This window comes from Trichophyton benhamiae, assembly GCF_000151125.1.
Source record: "Trichophyton benhamiae CBS 112371 chromosome Unknown contig01356.0, whole genome shotgun sequence".
NCBI classification, from domain to species: Eukaryota; Fungi; Ascomycota; class Eurotiomycetes; order Onygenales; family Arthrodermataceae; genus Trichophyton; species Trichophyton benhamiae.
In genome coordinates, this window is record NW_003315100.1 from 241,805 (window position 1) to 255,226 (window position 13,422).

General features: G+C 48.3%; 5 protein-coding genes across 5 annotated transcripts; 3 read left to right on the forward strand and 2 right to left on the reverse strand.

Annotated features, from left to right (window-relative positions):
* Positions 1 to 139: 139 nt before the first annotated feature.
* ARB_00466 (uncharacterized protein) lies at positions 140 to 1,397 on the forward strand (the record flags this gene model as incomplete). The annotated part of the gene is made up of 2 exons (XM_003013235.1): positions 140 to 355; positions 519 to 1,397. The coding sequence occupies 2 exons, from the start codon at positions 140 to 142 to the stop codon at positions 1,395 to 1,397; spliced, it is 1,095 nt and encodes a 364-aa protein (XP_003013281.1).
* A 1,310-nt stretch (positions 1,398 to 2,707) lies between these two features.
* Positions 2,708 to 3,354, forward strand: ARB_00467 (uncharacterized protein; the record flags this gene model as incomplete). The annotated part of the gene is made up of 3 exons (XM_003013236.1): positions 2,708 to 2,823; positions 2,891 to 2,912; positions 3,043 to 3,354. 3 exons carry the CDS (start codon positions 2,708 to 2,710, stop codon positions 3,352 to 3,354), a joined length of 450 nt encoding a protein of 149 aa, XP_003013282.1.
* A 949-nt stretch (positions 3,355 to 4,303) lies between these two features.
* On the reverse strand, positions 4,304 to 5,876 carry ARB_00468 (C2H2 transcription factor, putative; the record flags this gene model as incomplete). The annotated part of the gene is made up of 2 exons (XM_003013237.1): positions 4,304 to 4,593; positions 4,628 to 5,876. The coding sequence occupies 2 exons, from the start codon at positions 5,874 to 5,876 to the stop codon at positions 4,304 to 4,306; spliced, it is 1,539 nt and encodes a 512-aa protein (XP_003013283.1).
* Positions 5,877 to 7,499: 1,623 nt separating this feature from the next.
* Positions 7,500 to 11,302, reverse strand: ARB_00469 (uncharacterized protein; the record flags this gene model as incomplete). The annotated part of the gene is made up of 4 exons (XM_003013238.1): positions 7,500 to 10,243; positions 10,310 to 10,712; positions 10,815 to 11,100; positions 11,190 to 11,302. The coding sequence occupies 4 exons, from the start codon at positions 11,300 to 11,302 to the stop codon at positions 7,500 to 7,502; spliced, it is 3,546 nt and encodes a 1,181-aa protein (XP_003013284.1).
* A 440-nt stretch (positions 11,303 to 11,742) lies between these two features.
* On the forward strand, positions 11,743 to 12,766 carry ARB_00470 (HMG box protein, putative; the record flags this gene model as incomplete). The annotated part of the gene is made up of 3 exons (XM_003013239.1): positions 11,743 to 12,219; positions 12,290 to 12,601; positions 12,656 to 12,766. The coding sequence occupies 3 exons, from the start codon at positions 11,743 to 11,745 to the stop codon at positions 12,764 to 12,766; spliced, it is 900 nt and encodes a 299-aa protein (XP_003013285.1).
* Positions 12,767 to 13,422: the final 656 nt, after the last annotated feature.

Below are 13,422 nucleotides of genomic sequence, written 5' to 3' on the forward strand. Positions count from 1 at the left end.
AGCCGTTGTTGATGGACTCTCGCACGCCGAACCCATCAGTTCTAGCATAACCGATAACAGCAAGCTCACGACGACACTTTTCCCATGGCAGCCGACTACTACAACAACCACCCCTATAACAGGGCTTCGTCAAGGCATCATGGACCCCCTCCCGCGGGGCAGCCCATGCCCGGTCAAGGCTATGGTCCTGCCTACTATCCGCCCGGTCAGGGTAAAGGTGCACCCTACGGTGAACCCAGACCAAAAGAAAGCGGACGACATAGGCGATCCTACTCTACTGGAGGAGAAGGCAGGCATCGCGGAAGAAGCAGATATGACGAATACGACGAGGAGCCTCGCCGTGGCAAACATCGCCGTACGTTGCCCTGTCTTTCATCTCCTCGAGGCGTTCCAACTTAGAAGTCATCATAGTTTTTCTTCCTGGAACCTCCATGCTAACATTAAAGATAGATAAAACTTCGTCGCGCTACTCAGTGTCGCCTCCATCACGGTCACCCAGCCCCTTACGCCCACGGAAGTCGCTTGGTGATCACGCCTTAGAGGCTCTTGGTTTCGTGGGAGCCATGGATGGATCTCGCAAACAGGGCGACCGCGGGCAACGCCGCCGCTATGAATACGACGATGACCACAGAGACCGTAGAGGTCAGGATCATCGTCGGGGCTATGACAATCATCGTTACGATTATGATGACCGCCGTCAAGACCCAAGCCGGGGCAGAAATCACAACAGGAGTTCCTCATTAGATCCTCGGGCTCACGGCTATAGAGATGATCCAAACAAGGCTCTACAGAACACTATTACCGCCGCCTTGACTGCAGGAGTACTAGAAGCGTATCGTGCCCGCAACGACCCGGGAGACTGGACTGGTGAGAAGGGGAAGCGTGTCCTAGCTGCCGTTGCCAGCGCTGGCGGTACCGAAAAAGTACTCGACCGCGGGGGCGCTAGCAAATCTACCAAGAGGCATATTATAGAGTCGACCCTCGCGGGCCTTGCGACAAGCCACCTAGTTGGGGGAGAGTCGGGACGACACCGTTCACACTCAGAAAGCCATGGAAGGGCTAACCCAGGTGCCACTGCAGCACTGCTTGCTGCTGCTGGCAAGAAGGCTTTCGAACACTATCAATCTAGATCTCGTGAGTCTGGAAGGCACGATTATTACAGTGATGATGGCCGGCAAGGCAGATCTGGGCGATCGAACAGGAAGCGAAGCAAGAGTCTGACCGACTATGTTGCCAAAGGAATGGCTACTCTGGGGTTAGATGAGCGAGGCCGTGACAGTGGCCATGGCAACAGCCATCGGCGACACCGAAGTCGGTATAGCAGCCCTCCATCTGAGTACGAATATGAGTACTCCGACAGACCTCGCCACACAAAGCGCCATCACGACCGGTACTAGCTCTAATGATATAGTTGAACTGTTTTGCACATTGTTTTGGTTACGACATATTTACGAGTATATGCTTATGATGATTGTTTGGTAACTTTTTTGTGATTTCTTTTTGTCCCAGTCAAAATTATTTTCGGATATGTTGAATGAACCATGATGATTTCCAAACTTATGATTAACATGATATCCCAGGCTCTGAGTCTTAGACACTCCACAGCTGATATGAACCCCAAAAAGCGAGTAGCTAGATAGTTACGATCTAATACGATAACCTCTAGATCCTGAATGTCCATATGAATTCCAACAATCTCGGCCACGTAATTATAATCAGGCAATGAAGTAATGACTACCCAAAGGAGACCGATAGCCCTTACGAGAGTGTGCTCTGGCTCCACGGTCAACATATTGCGATAACACTCAATAGCCGTTTAGGGATTTGCGCCGCTGTAAACCTGAGGTAAAAACCATACATCTGACGCCACAGTGCTTATCTCCATGTTGAGATAAACGCATCACATTCCTCGTCTTGCGATGTTTAATTTTATACAATAATTGTATCCATAGTGGCATGACCTATCTCTCTTGCGGCACTCTGCGTATTGCTTTCAATGAGGTTATGCGAAATCCACAAGCCTCAACATCCTTTCCAGCCTAGGGGTAACTAGCTGGCTACGAACCTTTCTGCTGTGATTATTTTTGTAGTCACCAAAAACCATGGCCTTGAACCAGAGCCAGGCAGTCATTATTATTAGCCGCATGAAGCAAGCCAGAGGCGCTTATTGACCTTGGACGAGGAAAGTTTATTTTGCTCTAGAGACAACTCACTTGCGACGTCACTTCATCTCCAAACAACTTTTCATCCAGTAAAGAGGCCAGACAATAGTTACTATCAGCGAACTATCTAACTACGACTTAAATCGTTAAGCCGGAGATTGTATTTTCTGATACAGGTGAAACTCTATTGGCATTTGCTTGCTAGACCGGATGCTTACTGTGTTTTGATAGCCACACTGCTCAAGGCAACCTCGTATTGGTGACGGTCAAGTTGCAACAAATATCTGCCCTATGCAGAACATCTGACCGCCATAATGCTACCTATTCCACGACAAGGTTGCAGGCTGAGGACCACTACCAGACTATCGAAAATTCCGTCCGTCCGTCGACTGGATACAGATGGGGCATGCATTGCAAATATACCACAAAAGCGGCAGCTATATTCACCCCGCGGTGATGTCACTGGCAGGCCTTTGGCGTGCGTCCCGATATGCTGGCCTGGATCAAGAAACAGTCCTCGTCACAAGCTCCTGAATTCAGGTCCGATGACTGCCAGTGTCCACAGACATCCGTCCCCAGTGTCATATGACCGGAGTTATTCAACGAGCCAGTCATCAAAAAAAGTGACGGTGGATGATTATATTCAAGAGATAGAGGACTTGTAAGTGGACTATCCGAACCACCATCTAAACTGGGGCATTTTAATTAACTAATACTATATTATATAGATACGCAATCGCCAAGGATGAGGTATGAACTAGAACTTCTTGGAGTTCCTGTTTTCTGGATACAGCGGGGAACACAACTGTACATACAGTCACGCTGTTTAATTCCCTCGGTATGCGCCATCTGATGAATCTAACGGTAGTATTGAAATTAGTTAGAGATAGCGGCTGAGTCTACTGCCGCGGCCACGATATATGCTGCATCGGACCGTATATCCATGCGCGAAGCTTTTGACGATCTTAACCATGCATATGGTGCTTATGCCGAGAACAACCCACCGCCAGAAGATATCGAGTCGAAGGACGGGGAGAACCGTACTGGTGTTGCAGAAGTGCGTTCCACATCCTACGACCCGACTAATATTCCCGCAGATGTCCGAGCGGAAATCAAGAGAAGAGTTGGTCATAGGATAAGGGAGATAGAGAATGCGGTTAAAAATCTAGAAGAGAGTGCTCAGCACGAGTGACTTCGTTATACATACCTCGGTCGATTATGGGGCGCAAAAAGTAGATAACTCGTTTGTAAGCTAATATGTGGGCCAGATAGTGATATTACCCTTTGAAGTTCTGTGTATGATGCAAATCAAGGCTGAATGATAGTAGGTGTGATATATGGCGAAAGTTCCTCATTAGAAGTATTCAAAGCTAATGTACTATTAGCCCGGTCGAAGGACCATCTGCATCGCTCAGTAAAATTTACTGCACGGATGAGTAACAACTATTCAGCCTGGAAATCAAGTCACTGACGTATTATGATTTCTCCAAACAGCACGCATGCCCCCAGACTCCAACAAAATCGTAAGCAGCCATTATATCGTAGATGCCAGTTCCCCCGAGAAATCCCCGTCATGATTCCCCGATCTGGCTTGGTGTGTAGCATGATGCTGTCGGATCGTCCTGTGGACCGTCCGGGATCGACCAGCGGCCTGACCCATCGTGAGATGCTGGTCTATTCGGGTTGGGATTTGATTCAAGTCCGTAAATAATGCGGAGGGGGTGAAAACGCATAAGCAAAAGGCAAATTATCCCACAAAAATTCTATAAACAGTGTTCTATATTACGGGTAGGCTATGAGTGACCGGACTAGCCATCCGTTGCAGTGAAAAAAGGTCGTCTTTGTGAGCGGTCTTTGCATGTCTTTTTAATTGATCTAGATACCGGGTTAGTAAATAAAAGATATAAGTGTAGAATATGGGGATAATACCTGGTCTAGTAAAACTTTTGGAGCATCCAGGGAATGGGCATTTGTGTCGCCGTTCTCCATGCGCTAGAAGAAAATACCATTGTTAGGAGTTGATTTACCATGGTTCATTGTAATATCACTTACTTAATTTATGGCTTGACATATTGGATGACTATCATCGAACAAAGTTAGTGACGAGCAGCAAAGGAGAGGGTGAGTGGGAAATATGTAACTTACATCGCCAGTTTCAAAAGTGCAGCCAGGATGTTTACACTTGAACGGTTTCTCTCCCGTGTGTATTCTCCTGTGAGTTTCTGATCCCTGTTAGTATCTTCGTGTTCTCCGGGATATTTCTCGTGGTCATGGAACAGGGATAACTTACTAAGTTCACTGCTATCCGTAAAAGCTTTTCCACATATCTTGCACTTATACGGCTTATCTCCCCTGTGGCTGCGTTCATGCCTCTCCAAGGTCGCTTGTCGTGCAAATGATTTCCCACATATAGAGCATTGGAAGTTTTTATCTGTAAAAAATAGTTAGACATGGTACCATCATACATGGGTGGTTTGGGTTCGAGAGGGTATGAGATAATTGCATACAATTACTATGTGTGAGGTAGTGGCCTTGGAGTTTTGATTTTTGTGAAAAAGGTTCATGCGGACGATGGCAGCCTTCCCAGCAGCAATAATACCCGGTTCCCTTAGCACCTTCAGTCTGGTTGGCGTGTTCCTGGACAAGATGCTCCTGAAGAGATTTTGCGTCCGGAAAGGTGATACCGCATACAAGCCCTGAGTCGCCGTTTGCAACCCATTTGCAAATATGCAGCTCATCACCGCTATAGTCCATTGACTGTATGCTAACTTCTCGACTTGTTAGGGCAGTCATTGGGCTTGACTCTAGGCTGAGGCCAGGAGTGGAACGGGTGGAAACAGTAGAGTTATTGGTCATGACATCGTGTATGAAACCTGCACTGCTTGTTTGCGAATGAAAGGATGGGTCGTGTCGGTGCCGCTGCATTTGAGAGGACCACTGGACAATGTCAAAAGCTTTGTCGAGATTGCCCCTTTGGTGAATGTGATTAAGGTAAGGGTGATGGGTATTATTATGATTGTTTAGATTATTGTTGCAATCTCCTGCGGTGCTGGCCATGGGCCATACGTTTCCTGCATGGTTTGAGCATGGTGTTCCAATAACAGGTCGGGAGTGTTTAGGGTCGATGATTCCGTTGCCGAGTCCCTTTGAAGCTGAATTTATATCCAATGAGTTTATAGATCCAACGTGGTGGAAATGAAAGTGCGATCGAAGCTTATCGTTGTCGAGATTGCAATGTTGTAGGGAGGAGACATCGTTGACGGCGGAGGTTGTGACGGTGGGTGTCGCCGCAGCAGCAGCAGCAGTGTTTTGTAGATCCAGACACCCCCAGTTGAGCGGTATGCCCTGGTTGAAGAAGTGGCCCTGATCGAGGGACCTTAGGGATTGTTCACCCTCTGTGACGCAGTTCATATCAAAACAGGCCGTTGCCTGGTTGTTGCAGTTCATGTCGTTGCACTGAAGCTCGGAGCAGGCTGTTGACTTGTCACAGTCCACAAACCCGTCGCATATGGTGGCACAGCCGGGAGAGCACTGATCGTTGTCGCAGCACTCTGTGCCGGTACCACATAGATCAAAAGACTGGTGTGAGAAGTCGGCTTGGTTCCAGCAGCTCGCATCGACGCATCCGGACGACAGCGCAGTGTTGTTGTCGGTGTCCAGGTTCGGCCAATAGCACTCCCAGCAGAATGAGCGCTCGTCGAACTGGTCGGCCATCTTCGAGTCCGTCCTTACTTAATTATAGGAAGGCGGTTGTAGTTCGGGAAATGTGCGCGTAGCCCGGAGGGACTGGTAGAACTTGGCCGGGCTAGCGAGCTAAGGGCCTGCAAGACTGTGGCTGACTGTGTGGGAATGATTGGAGTTCCATCCAGGACTGGAACGTTTGATCGTCCAGTGTCTCGCAGATATATCGGATATGCAGCGAGAAGAAGCAATTTGGACGTTAAGGAGCGACGGGAAAAAGGGCGCTTCTTTTTCGCTGCGAGTGTTATTATTTTTTTAGCCGCGGCCACACGACGAAAGGAAAGAGCGACTACCGCATTTGGGGACCTTGGGAGCCGCGCGCTTTCGTCATATGACCCCGCGGCTTAGTCAGGCGTGACTCAGCAAGACGACTAGGTTAAAGTGAAAAGGCCCAGCGAAAAAGGCGACGAACGAACAAGCAAAACAAAAAGCCGACGAGGAGAACACGAAAACGAGGGAGAGGAAGCTCAGGCGGAAACACGGAAGAAGGGAGGGCCAGACGGATTTAAGGAGGGCGAGCGACAAGCAGCAGACCGCGCGCCCATCTAACTATAAAGGGCAATAGCACGAACGCTGGGAGTTCCCCGGGGATGCATCTGCAAAACCTGTTTGGGAGTGTCTGAACCAAGGGCCAGCCGATACACCAAGCCCCGCCGATTGACAGATTATAGGCTCTATATCATACCGCACGCTGCTCGGTTATATTACCACAATGGGGAATATTTGCTCTAAATCATCAAATCGACCGGACCCGTTTGCGCAGCCTGGGCGCGTCTTAGGGTCACAGGCAGCGTCAACAAACCCTACGAAACCTACGCCAGCCAATTCGAGCACACCTCTGATACGGAATACCAATTCCTCCCAGCGGCAGCCGTCAGGTGGGAGGGTTTTGGGAGGTGGCGGTAATAATGCAGATGGAGACGGCGACGCCCGCAGCGCTGCTGCTAGGGCTGCTGAGGTTCGGCCTACCACTACCACCTTGTATATACTCCGTACCAATAAACGACCGCAGACGAGACTGACCTGTGTACTTTGATCAATAGGAACGTGCCGCGAAGCACTCGGCAGCCGGGAAGGGGAAACTAAGCTCCCAGCTCGCAGCGCAAAAATCAAGGTCCAGAAATGATACACTAGATGATATAAGTCGGGCTGAAAGGGCAGCAAGAGATGCCCAGAGTGCTGAGGAATCTCGACGGTGGGACTGAACTCTGTCCCGCTTTACTCCGGACGAAGAGAAGGCTTCCCCTAGATTTCACGGCTACTGTTGTATGATTTGAACTTTCTTTCTTCCTTTGTTTTTGTTTTGGCGGCTGTTTCGTTTATGATTCAATGATCGTATGATTCAATTTCCGTGTCTATATATTAATGTCCTTTTAACGATTCCCCGACTGAGTTTGAAGAGCTATCGGCAGCAGGCAATCATACCTAGTATCTACTTCCAATAGCCGTTTGTGTTCGTCAGCGTTGTTGTATTATATAATGATATTATTTCAACTATCGTTAGCCTATATAGTTAGAAAGCACAATCACCCATGCTATTTTAGATGACACGGCATATGATATTTCTGCGGTTGAAACACGAAGGCAATCACTAGTTTATACCACATTGTAGCGGCCAGACGGCGCCCTGGCATCACTATCAGCTGCGGCAATAGTTCCCTCTTTTAATAGCCGCATTAGCTCACGCATGGCGTTGGTAACTACCAGCTCTGTATCACCCTCGACAAGAATGTACAGTTTCGGATTCTCTCCCGGTTGGGGTTCCTTTCCTGCTGGGTAGAAGCTGCCCTTGGTCGTGATCGAAGTCCCAGTTGCTTCCAGTATTTTGGCAACATTGGTCCGGTTGGTAACAGCCCATCGGGCTTTCTCTATAATATAGTTAGTTATCCCTTCACTTATCGGTACAAGTAATTTTATGGGGAAATGAAAAAACTTACGTGGGAAGTCATTAATCTCGAGGGTAGCATGGAAAGCTCCAGCATCAGGGCCTTTGTTATCAATCGGCACACCGGATCTCATGACACCAGCCTTGTTAAGGCGAGCATGGATGTCTGCGACAGCAGAGCCTACTTTATCAAGGGTGTTTTTGCCGGCAGACGAGCTTGTATCTTTTTGTGTCCTATGGACGGTGATTTTCCCGTCCAGGTCCACACCTCCAGGTGTGCCCAAAGCTGGAGTTGCGGTGGAAGACTGGACGGCCGAGGCAGCTCTGCTGAACAGGTCAGCCTCCTTTTCTTTCTTGTCTTCCTCCTTATCTTCATCTTCACCCTCTTCTCCAGTTTTATACGTCTTTCGCTCTCGGTTACGAGTAGCGTCACGTTCTTGGTCGAGTCTCTCCAGTCCTTTACCTCCAAATCCGGATCCACTCGCTTTCTCTTTGCCTTCCTTTACTTTATCCAGGAATGCATTAACCATTTTCTGAATTGGCTCAGGAACTGGTTGACCACTTTGCTTGAGGGCTTTTGAGATATCAACCGAATACCGTTCCTGATCTTCAGTTAGGAATGTAACTGCCGTACCAGTGTTACCTGCCCGTCCGGTGCGACCCGCCCGGTGAACATAGTCCTCAAGATGGTTTGGAGCATCGTAATTCACGACAAGCTTGAGCTGCTTTACATCAAGTCCTCGTGCTGCTACTGACGTGGCAATCAGAATTGGGAATATGCCCGCCTTAAAGTCATCGATAGTTGAATCGCGGTCAATCTGATCCTTTCCACCGTGGATCGACATGCAGGGATAGCCCTTGCGCATTAAATCCCGTAGCAAGCGATCCGCTGCTTCTTGCCTATCAACAAACACCAGCGTTCGGGCGTCTTCATTTTCATCGTCAGAGTAAAGATTTCCCAGTAATTCTAGGAGACGAACAAATTTGGCGTCATCGTTCCGCACTTCGACGATTTGGGTGATCTCCGGGGCAACAACGCTTCTTCCGCCAACTATAATCTCAATAGGCTTTGACAGGGTCTTTCGGGCCAACGCTTCCATGTTTCGAGGGAAAGTGGCGGAGAACAAAACAGTTTGACGATTGGGCCGAATGTTACCAAGGATTTTCATCACTTGAGGCTCAAATCCCATGTCAAACATACGATCAGCTTCGTCAAGGACCACATACGTCACTCTGCGCAAGTTTGTAACCCTCCCCGAGTTTGCAGTAAGCAAATCAATCATTCTGCCCGGAGTACAGACTATAATTTCCGCGCCCCGTTTTAATTCCGCAATTTGGTCCTTTATCGGCGCTCCTCCGTATGCACAGACAGCCCGAAGGTTCAAGGCCTTCAAAAAAGGCCTGCATTCCCGATGAATCTGGGTGGCAAGCTCTCGAGTTGGGGTCATGATAAGGCTTATTGGGCCTTCCATGTTCTCTAATGGCCGCTGGTCTCTGATATGCCGGAACATAGGGAGAAGAAAAGCAATGGTCTTCCCGGAGCCTGTTTTTGCTACTCCTATTACATCCCGGCCGGACATAATTGCTGGAACTGCCTGAGACTGAATTGAAGTTGGTCCTTCATAGCCGAGCTTGCGTATAACATCTAGTGTTTGGACACCTAGACCACATTGAGACCATTTTTGAACGGGCGTCGGGACGTCGACGCCTCGGACTTTTATCCCATCCAGCTCTAGGCGTATATTGGCAACCTCTGCTTCGGTTAGACCAGCAAGATCAACAGGCTCGGTGTAGAAATTCTTTCGAAACGGCTCGTAGTTTATTTTTGAATGGTTGACTGTGGGTATATCTTTTTTACGTTTTGATTTGTTAGCTAACGCGAAAAAATCGTCTGCTTCTGGTTCAACTGGGTCCATGTTAATGTCATTTTCGTCTCCAAACATTGCTTCAGGTTGTTGAAGCTTCGAGCTAGAGGGTTTGGCACTTTGCTTCGGTGTAGATGTGCTTTGTTTTAAGTCCGACATGAAAGCATCAAGCGGATCAATTTCTTCCTCTGCCTCTGGTTCAGCCGCACTGTCGGTCATGGCGACATCATTGGAAGGCTCCTTGGGTTGGGGCTCCTCAAGTTTGTTTTCGTCGGATGGTGCTTCAGGTTGTACGCGATTCTGTTCACGTCGTTCTGCAGCGGCTCTTGCAGCAGCGGCATTCTCCTCTTCGGTACCACCATCTTGCATAACAGTGTCATCATCGTCATCGTCATCACCGTCTTGCGGGGTGGTATTGGCAGAAAACTCCTCTAGGGACGAGTCAGGGAGTTTTAAAAGTTTTGTGCCCTTGGATTCCTCCTCTCCAAAATTGAGCGTCCTCTTTACGCTTAGTTTGTTTGAATCGCTAAGATTTTTGGTCCCTAGGCCAAATCCGCTGACATTGCCTGATGTTTTAAGCGGTGCAGCAGCTAAATAAAATATCAGTAATTGCCTTCAGTTTCATCGGTGGTGTGCAAAGTAGAGATTGTGCTTACCGGACGAAGAGCTGGCACCAACTGAAGATTTGTTAGCCACAGCACTTGCAGATGAAAGATTAGAGGCTTCGGACACTTTAGTACTACCAGAAGCCACGGTTGTTTTCTTCAGTTGCTCGGGAGTGGGGGACGATGTTGTATCCGTAACTCTTGCTGTTCCAGCAGAGTGTGAGCTAGCGGTCGGTTGTGTCGAAGTGGTAGGCGTGGATACACCGCGCGATAAAGCAACTTTCTTGTCAATTTCATCGAGAATACCTCTTGGTCCACTTGCGGCAAGCTCATTTTGTTTTCGTTCACGTTCTGCTGCCTGTTTCTGCTTCCATGCCTCCAACTTTGCTAGTCTTTCAGCCTTCTTTTGTTCATCAGTTTGGGCAGGGGATGCAGTAGATGCCTGCTTGGAAACCTGAACTAAGTTAGCGTAGCCCTGCGTGAACAACACAACCTGTTATGGTATGACATACCTCACGAGACTTTCCGCTAGACTCCCTCGTGCCTCGATCCCTACTCCCATCCCGTCGAGAAGCACGTCTGGAGTCAGCGGAGCCATCCCTTCGTCTACCACCCCGATCGCGAGAATCATCTCGTCTGCTACGGTAGGCTCTATCCCTGCTCCTGCTTCGATATCGGTAGCCACGACTATCTTCTCGCGAACGAGAACGGTATCTAGGTCGCGAACGGCTTCTTCTGGGGCGATAGGAGGTATTGTCACGAGAGTCTCGAGTATCAACAGAGCGATCTCTATGTCGGTAAAGGTCTCTATCCCGGTCCCGGCCTCTGTCACGATGGCGTCTCTAAAACAAGGAAATAGCAACAGTTAATAAAGCTGTGTCATAAAAGGAGGCAGGACAAGCTTACCTCGGGACTGCGGGACCTCCGATACCCCTTCACATCATGGCGTCTGCTCTTGTCGTAGTTATCATCGCCTCTCCGGCTTCGTTTCGACGAAGAATACGTGCTGCCTACAGGTGATGGTGAGCGAGTATCCCTGGCCATGGTCAACTGGCCGAAATCTAACTTTTTATATTCCTTTTCTCTTTGCCGTAGTTGAATGAACCACAAACTGACGGTTCAGAAGGACAGCACTTGAAATAAATACCAACTGTCAAGACAAGGCGATATCATGGCCGTCTAAACGACCTCGATGCTGCGAATACTACTTTTTGGCCGTAAAGTGGATGTTGAGCTTGAAGGTGCAAAGTTGACGTTGAGGAATCGATAAAAAAGAAGCAAAAAGTTTGATAAGCTTAGACTGCTTATGTAAGATTCCAAAATAGGTTTAGCGCCTTCTAACCCAAAACAAACACCCTGGATATCAAAATAGCGAAGCTCAAAGGACGGGTCAAAGACAGGAAGCAGGACGACGGAGAACAAGGCCACCGACAGTTTGTTAATTCCCTGGATTTTGATCGCAAGCGCCGTCCTAAGCTGCCATCATGGTGTTCAAGCTTGCTCAATGCGGACGATTTGCGGTGCGACGCTTCAATAGTCGCGTGCTTTACGTACCCAGTTCGGGACTGCGGACTAAAGTCATCGCCAGCTCTTTCGCGGCAAGGCCCAGTGTCGAAGGCCTCTTTCGGTCGTTATCTCTGAGCAATTCGTATGCAACCACTGCCGCCAAGCCAAAAACCAAGGCAGAGAAGACTGTAAAGAAGAAGAAGAAGGCTTCTAAGAAACCTACTCCTCCCCCAAAGCGTGGCCGTCCTGGGAAGAGTAACAAGGAGAAGAGGGCCGAAGAGAAAAAGAAAGAAGCAAAGGTCCGAGCAAGGGAGGATCTGGAGAACCTCAAGGAGGCTGCGCTGACACCTCCCAAACCTCTACCAACCTCGAAGATCGCGATCTTTTCCTCTGGAAAAGGCCCTCTTGCGGAGTCGGTAAAGGCATTCAAAGAGATATCTCAGTTCCATGTTGACGTACGTACCCGGATTTATATAATAGGCTGGCCGTCTCCAAAGTGGTTAAATAAGCTAATGTTGTGTGTAGGAGCTTGGGCAAACTGCTGAAAAGAATGCAGAAACCAACCGACACAATCTTGAACAGTGGATTGAATCCCACACTCCTCTCGAGATAAAGAATGCCAATGCTGCTCGCCGCAAGCTTCGCCGCATCCTACCAAAGAAATCCAGAATTTACGGCCCAATTAAAGACTACAGGCAGGTAAAGGGACCACGTAACGCTTACCTGCTCTACTCCCTCGATATGCATAATAGCGGGGAGCTCAGACATCTATCTGCTAAGGAGCGGATAGCTGAAACTGCTCGCAGCTGGAAGAACGCAAGCGAGAGTGAGAAAGAGGTAAATATTTCTCCATTCAATGTAGCATTTGACAATGACTAACAGCAGTTATAGAAATATAAGTCTCTCCAAGAGGAGGATCGAAAGAGGTACATCAACGAGTACAAGTCGACGTATGGGGAAGAACCCAAGCTGGTGGAGTCAAGTGATGCTGAAGATCTTTAATCGCCGTTTTCTTCCCCTTTTATTATCGTGCCATGACTCGTTCTACATGCCTCTCCCCTTATTCCCTGTACCAATGTTTTGGTTTTCGCCAGTTTATTAGTCGTTGCTGTCCTTTTTCCTATCGTCCTGTATCGTCACTGTTACGGTTGGTTGTTTCTCATTCAATGTATTCTACCCAGACTCGGCAATGGTATATGGGGGGTTGCTGGCGCACTACTCCTTCGCTCTTTGCACCCCTAAAATTTCCCCGAACATTGCTTATCGTCCTTAAACTACAATCTCTGAGGACCTTGGGCTAGAAGTCCGAGCTCCACTGGGGTACCCGGGGTTAGCAAGTTGAGGGGTTAATATACGCTCTATAATGCACGGCTACGTTTAACCCCCCCAAATATAATAAATATTGACAAAGGATAGTATTCATTGCAAAATGTAACTACTTGATGATTTGATCAAGATCGTCCTAACATACTAATCAACGACCACCATACAAATTGGTCAATGATTACACGAGTAGCTAGATTACAAGGTCATCATCATTAATCAAAACGAAGCGTAATATCGTCAGAAAAGGATCAAGGGGAAGGGGCTCGTAACAGGATAAAAGGTTCATTGCGCTGGGGTATATTAAAAGAAAACGCAGTGATATCAGAAAGGCA